General features: G+C 37.0%; 1 protein-coding gene across 12 annotated transcripts in view; it reads left to right on the forward strand.

Moving 5' to 3' along the window:
- The window catches only part of LOC107661923 (calpastatin-like), a 34,322-nt gene that overhangs the window by 6,776 nt on the left and 19,932 nt on the right, over positions 1-7,614 (forward strand). Inside the window, exon 1 of one of the 12 annotated variants that reach the window (XM_016451753.1) lies at positions 1,386-1,553. The exons of 10 other annotated variants lie outside the window; for them this stretch is intronic. In XM_016451753.1, coding sequence (XP_016307239.1) covers positions 1,449-1,553 — 105 coding nt within the window. In that variant the 5' untranslated portion in view covers positions 1,386-1,448. Of the gene's footprint in view, positions 1-1,385; positions 1,554-7,614 lie in introns of those variants that run through there. One more of the 12 variants, XM_016451779.1, reaches the window with a different exon arrangement.

Genomic DNA, 7,614 nt, shown 5'->3' on the forward strand with positions numbered 1-7,614 from the left:
GGGGTTTATTCTGAGATAACAACCGGCTGGATGTACATTATCCCTTACATAACATACCATGTCGCGACTGACCAATCAGAATCAAGTATTCCACAGAGCCATGTAATAAGTGAAAATAACACATTTTACATTTTTATGGCATTTTAACTTCAACAATGTATGATGTGATTTAAACTACGTACACTTGATTGCACAATTTTCTGAAAGATTATTGAATTATTTTCAGGCAATGAATTTACTCCAGGTAGAGTTTGTAGGTAAGCCGATTTCTCATGGTCTAAAAAAATTGCAGTGCTCGTTGACTTCTAGATTGGCTGTCTTTAGTTGTCTAACACGCATAACTGCATGTCCACATCTGATGAGATGCCAGTTGAAAATTTGAAATGTTCACACCCAACAAATCTCACTGAACTGGCATGCTTTGTTCTCAGCATTTGGGGTGGATACAGTGCATCATGATTAGGCATTTGAGACAAAAGTTTTGTAAGTGCGAGTCCCTGATTTCAGCTCTGTGCTCACTGATGAATGAGAAACTCTTGCTAGATGCTCAGTGTAAAAATAGAATGCTTCCTTCTCCTGAAATGTGACTTTCTGCTGGTTACACATGCTGATTAGGAGTGTTTTAGAGATTTCTTTGGCTTTACAGGGATAGTTCACCCAAAAATAAAAAAAATCCGCCATCATTTACTTTCCCTCATGTCCTTCCAACCCTGTCTGATTTCCATCTGTGCAACACAAAAGAAGATATTTTGAAGAATGTTGGTAGCTAAGCACTTCTGATTCCCAATAGCTTCCATTGTATGGACAAATATATGGAAGTTAATGGGAAGCGAAATAGTTTGGTTACCAACATTGTAAAAAATATCTTCTTTTGTGTTGCACAGATGGAAATCAGACAGGGTTGGAAGGACATGAGATGACGTGGAATTCTCTCTTTGGGTCGAGTCGACAATGTCTTTAACAGTCTCACTTGGCAACAGATGCACTAATAAAGCACAGGAAGTTTACTTTTCTCACTACAATCACTTTTGTCACATGCTACTATGAATTATAAGTTACCGCACCTCTGTTTCAATTAGTTTGTTTTGTTGGTTCAAGAATTTTAGTGTCTGTATGCACATCTTTGAAATGCACCATAAAAATAACCATGAACGTTTACCTTTGGATCATATCGTGTGAACATTCACATACGCCCTGACTATCCCTGCTTTAAAAGTGTCAGACGTCTTGTCAGGAGGTATAAATTCAACGTGCTTCCCTATTTAGCCATTCCTCCTTCCCTCCCTCTTTTTGATTCTGCCTCCAGTAAAGTGACATTGCCCTGCCCATTTGCCCTAACCACTCCCCTGGCCCCTCCCCCTGCTCCCTGTGCCTGGAACATGCTGTAGCTCAGAAAGCAGACACAGCAGAGCCACATAGACGGCGTCACACACTCAGCACCAGTAGACATGGGCCAGATCTTCAGCTGGATCCGCGGCACGCGGGACCAACCGGCCCTGCAGGACGTCGCTGTAGAGCAACAGGTGTCGCTTACTGGACATAATCGTATTGAGGTCTCAGAGAGTATTGTGTGTGCATGGGTTTGTTTAGTATTGTGTTTGAGGTGCAGTGACTGACTTGGCAGTGTGAGGATATGATCATGGGCTTTTAAATGTGAGCCTGAGTTTGTGCAGGTCAGGAGGTCTTGGCTTTGTTCCCAGCAACCGTCCGAGGGAGGAGTGCTGGAATGTGTGAGGAAATGTTTTACAAAAAGTGGAACTACAGGGACTTTTAGCACTTAAATACAGCTGCAGCTACCAAGGACTTCAGTCTCTGTTATCTGTTTTACTGGCAATATTATGACAAATCCAGGTGTTGCAATGCACAGTATTGTTTGTCGATAGCGTTTCTGGGTGTGTTTCTTAAAAGAGCAATGTGATTCATTTGACTATTAATGTTTCTACACTCTTAAAAATAAAGGTTATCTATTTGCACCTATGGTTCTATTGGATTCTATTGGATTGGATAAGGCTTCTTTAGATTTTAAAATGTTCTTGGACTTGGTTGGAAAATGGTTCTTTTAAGAAATGATGACTGAAAGGTTCTTTTGGGAACCCAAAATGGTTCTTCTATGGCAATGCTGCAAAAAGAAAAAAAAAAACTTTTGGAACCTTTAATTTTCAGAGTGTATGTATTTAAGAGTGTATGTTTTTTTGCAGAATTTGCAATGATTCTGTCTTAAAAGTAATTCAAAATACCATATGGTTTGTTTAAGTAGTTGAGCATATTGCTTGATATTGCCTTCTTTGTTTTTGACTTTTGCTTTTGATCAATTTTCCTACTGTCATTCTTGATGCTAATATCACCAGTTTGCTTCCTGCAACCTAAAACTGGTGTTATGCAGATGTCATGGGGAGCTGTGTCATTTTGAGCATGAGCAGAGCTCTCTGATATGTGGCTGATGTTAGCCAATGTTGTTCAGTGGGCTGCTATCCAACTGCTGCTCATTCCCACAGTGCAACATGTCAGTCTGGTTCAGCATCAGCTACTGACGTTAATGGCCCGAAGGAAGACACATGCTCACTTTCACTGTGGAGAATGTGTATTGTACATTTACATGCAGATTTTTAAAAATGTAACAAAAAATCCTATTGAGACATTAAGTTATATAGTTGTATATAGTGCATACACAAGCACATACTATAACTTTTCAGAAGTTTATTTATTTTAACCTGATTTTTGTCATATTAACTGATTTTAATGAACTATAATAAAACTCAATTATTTTGATTGATTTGAATAATTTATATTGTTAGAACATATTTTGATAATTATTTTGAATGTCTCATAGCTTGCAGTAATGATGATAATAATATCATTTGACAGTTTAAAAAAAAAAAGCTAATATCAAATATATAATCATCAACTAAAACAAAGCATTAAAAATGTAAGAATTTAGCAAAGATAATGGTAAAAAAAAAAAAAAGTGTGACTGATGTCAAACTATTTGGAGCTTTTTAAAAGCTTCAAGGCAAGTCTTGGTATCTGTTGTTATCCATTTCCAGGTTAAGCAACATATGAGTACCGTATATAGGTATAATTATCATATAGTGCATGTAACCCATACATTTGAAAACAGTTTAGTGTTTTATATAGGGATGCACAATCAGAACCATTTGGAGATTGGTTGATATTACAGGCATTTAAATGTATCAATATCTGTCAACACTGGTTGTGCATTTGTTGAAATCAGATATTTGATTGTGTATGCTCTTTTTTTTTTTTTTTACATTTATATTACCTTTGCCATCATAAAGTTAATCTTTGTACATTATGTTGTGATGCCTAAATTCACTTGTAGCATTTAAAATGATTGATTTGTAGTTGTATTATTCATTTATTTATTTAAATCTGCAATTTAATGGTTGGTATGAATAGAAAATCTCAAATTAAGGCTAGATTTAGTTTTTTTGAGGCATTATGCTCGAATAAGTGACATCAAACTGAACTCTTGGACAAAAAATAATTAAACGAACCACATGGAGAACATTCATTTAGAAATACAGTTGCAACACTTCTCTGTGTTGGGGCATTTATAAGCATTAATTCTGTTGTCAAGTGATTTGAGTGTATTGTAACAGTGTAGTTAGTGTATTGATCTACAGTGGTTTGTGCACTCAGTTAGTGATGCACTATTGATATGAACATGTGTTCCATCAGCTTGCAGTTCCAATAGCACACACAACTATTTCTATTTCTGTATGTTTGAGTATGTAGGTGTGCAGATTCAGCAGCTAATATTGGGTATTTAAAGCATGAGAGGGTATTTTTGTACAGCAGGTTGTCTCAGAGATGGACTGTTAGATTTCTCAGCTGTCGACCTAATACAGAACATTGTCTGAATGCAAAAGCTTCATCTTTAATGCAAACAAGTATTTGTGCTGTCTGTCTTTTAGAGGTTAAACATATGGCCTGGTAGGCTGTGCCCTTGAGTCCATATAGGAGATTCCCGCATGTTCTGAGCATGATCAAAGACTGAATCAAAAACATTACTGTGTTAATTGCCTAATCATTGTGCAAACATGATGTCATACATCATGAGCTGTGCACACTTGAGCAACAAGAGCTCTATTTTTTACCTTTCACCAAAGCTCTGTTCCAAATCCTAGTGAGTTACCTCCCTAGGCAACATTTTATGGCATCATAATTGTGTTAGACATCATTGTGCTCCCTAAAAAGATGTAGCTACCTAATTTTGGACAAATTCTAAAGCATCGGCACATGCACTGCCATTTGTGGAGAAAGCAAAACCTAACTAAGTTCATTTATGATGACTGAAAGAAATAAAATACAAATATTTCTATAATTATCGAATCTAATTTAGTATTTCTTTGTACATGCAGCATGCTGATTGTCAACTCAGTCTCTGTGTGCTTCACGTCAGGATGCTATTTGTGTAGCAGGCAGTAGACAAAAAGGCAGCTTACTAGATTTTGGAACAGAACTTGTTTTTGGAACTTGTTTTTTGAGGTGTTATGCTTGAATAAGCGACAGACAGCAAACTGAATTCAGATGCCTGACTCTTGGACAGAAACTCAGTCAACAAACCACATGGAGAACAAACTACTAAATATAGACACATTGCTGCGCAGGACGTCAGGAGTACCTTCAGTCACTTTCAAAGTCATTAATACTATTGGCTATTTTTATCGGCTAAAAAGGGACAAGCCATTTGATGTCCCACCCAAACTGTTTCAAATATGTCATCACAAGACAAAAACTGCACTTTTTATGGTGTCTCTATCATAAAATCTATAATCAGTGCTACAAGCTCTAAATGACAGCAACGCAGTTATAATGGAAATCATGTTTTAATTGCCATTGAGATGAATGGGGATGTTAATGGATGGCTTTCTCCAGCTATATTAGAAGTCAAGGACCGCTCAAACAAACAGAGCAGTGTTTTAATAGAGCGACCTCCAAGTTGTGTAGAGCGTTCACAGAACCTGGTTTGTTTTCGAATGTTTTCTATTCAGACTGTCAGTTCTGAGCCTGCAGAACTTGAATTGCACATACATAGACTCTCTGGCCTTCTGAGATTCATTCCTAGATTTCATCACCACCACATCTTGACCTCTGTGTCTGGGTGGGACTCTGATGACAGACTCAATTATTAACCGATAAGGGTTGCTATGCAACTCTCCTGTTTAGTCACTCACTTGTCCTGCAGAAGCCTGCTTTATGTGCACAATTCACACACCTCTCCATGCTGAAATTATCTCTAAAAAACCTAGATAATTCCTATTTCTTTTGGCGATGCATTATATTATAGAAGTAAAACAGGATGAATTGACAGTTTGCGTTGACTTTAAACAGATGGACGGTAAAGAAATCTAATCTTGTTGTTTTGGTTGTTCAGGACACTAAACTCAAGCACTGCACTATGTTGCGTTTGGTCAATGGTTCTTTCCTGTTTTCCTTATTTGGTTTCATTCAAAGGTCCCCTGCCTCAGAAGTGGCTTTGTGGAATGCAACTGCATTCCAGCACTCGCATGACAACAAATACAGATTTAGGGTGTATGTTGGAGTTTGATGTGTTTTGTGATAAGCGCAGTGTGAATCTCAAAATCTCCACCCAGCTGCACCCACTGTGACTGACTTTGCTCTCACCGATGTGTGAGCTTTGTCACCTGGACAAAAGCTTTATGTGAGATTGCACAAGCATTTAAGTTGTGCAAAATGTGCTGCTGTATTACCATAAAAGTATAGAGTAACACAGAAAAACCATAGTAATTAAATTTTTGGGCATGATGGTAATTATATATGGAAATACTTATGACACAGCTGTTGTGCTGCCGGGGACGCAATTTCAAGACCGTCCTTTGTCGTCAGCATCTCCCTCCAATTTCCTGTCTAGCTCTACTTCCCCTGCATCTTATGTTTTTACTGTTTTTACTTATGTATATATTAGGGCTGTCAATCAATTAAATTTTTTTATCTAATTAATTACATGATTGATCTAATTACCACAGGACCAATCTAATTAATCGCGAATTAAATTTGGCTGTGAAGTTACCCACAAAAGATAATTTAATGCCATTATTGTGTTAAATGAGAAAGTATCAAGTGGACATTACAAATAGTAGCTTTAGAAATAAATATTTTATTTGATTCAACATAAAATTTATTACACAAATGTTTAGGCTACAACAGCCTAACATAAACTATGGAACATAAAAGACGATAATTTGAGAAACATCTTAGTGTTTTTTGTTCATGCAATTAAAGTAATTGCAAACAGCTTAGTTACAAACAGTCTTCAAAATATCTTCTTTTATGGTGTGCAAAAGAAAGTTGTTACCCTGCATCATATTTGCCAACAGTCAATATTTTAATGGCGTTATTTTTCATAACTAATGAAGTTAACGCATTAAACTGACAGCCCTAATATATATATATATATATATATATTGTAAAATATGGCTAAAACACTTTTCATGTTTTAAAATTAATTTTATTTTATTTTTTATTTTATTTTATTTTATTTATCAAATCATTACACAACCACCTATTTTTGTCATCTGGGAGAGTTAAAGTTGTCTTATTTTCATAGTATTCTCATTGATCAACTTTTTGTTTGACATTGTACACCCAATGTGTACACCAGAGGGCGCTCTTCTACCATAAAAGTGTGCTTGGTTTTGCTCTATTTGGGGTTTGTAGTCAAAATGGAATCCTGTCTGAACAAACAAGCCAGTTAAGCCTTTTGTTTTACCAGTAGGAGTGTATATGAAGGCAGTGAGTCAAAGTGTGCAGCGGCTACGTAACTACACCATATTCCTCTTACATAAGCGCTAGCTCCAATTCTGCAGCAAGTCCGAGCTTCCATGTAAAGCAGGGCTTATGACTCACCCAGTTGTTTTTCGTCCTCTGCCTTTTTTTCTTATGTGCATTAACTGATTCTCTCTCTCTCTCTTTCTCTCTGTTCTTTTTCCATGCTCTGGGTGTGGCGGATTGACATGCATGTGATGCTGTTTCTCTCTTTCTCTGGGCTGATGGTAGGTTGTGCAGTTCAGATTCCTGAGCAGTGAGTGTACCAGACACACCCAGCCTGACGGGTATGAACTGGAAGGTTTGCACTGCATCTTTTTTCTTCACCAGCCTCTATAGAAACGTGTACAACTTCTTATCAGTCCAGACCGGCCCAGACTCCTTCAAACCACTGCAGGCAGCCTATCTTTGAAACCTATAACCACCACCCCAACTCCAACTTCCTTAGTTGTGTGGAAACAGTCTTGTGTTTATTTTTCCTGGCTCGCTGTGCAGATGGGCGGCACCCCTTCACTCTCGACCAATGTTTAGGCTACAACAGCCTAACATAAACTATGGAACATAAAAGACGATAATTTGAGAAACATCTTAGTGTTTTTTGTTCATGCAATTAAAGTAATTGCAAACAGCTTAGTTACAAACAGTCTTCAAAATATCTTCTTTTATGGTGTGCAAAAGAAAGTTGTTACCCTGCATCATATTTGCCAACAGTCAATATTTTAATGGCGTTATTTTTCATAACTAATGAAGTTAACGCATTAAACTGACAGCCCTAATATATATATATATATATATATATATATA

This window comes from Sinocyclocheilus anshuiensis, unplaced genomic scaffold, assembly GCF_001515605.1.
Source record: "Sinocyclocheilus anshuiensis isolate Anshui unplaced genomic scaffold, SAMN03320099.WGS_v1.1 scaffold457, whole genome shotgun sequence".
In the NCBI taxonomy this organism is placed as follows: Eukaryota; Metazoa; Chordata; class Actinopteri; order Cypriniformes; family Cyprinidae; genus Sinocyclocheilus; species Sinocyclocheilus anshuiensis.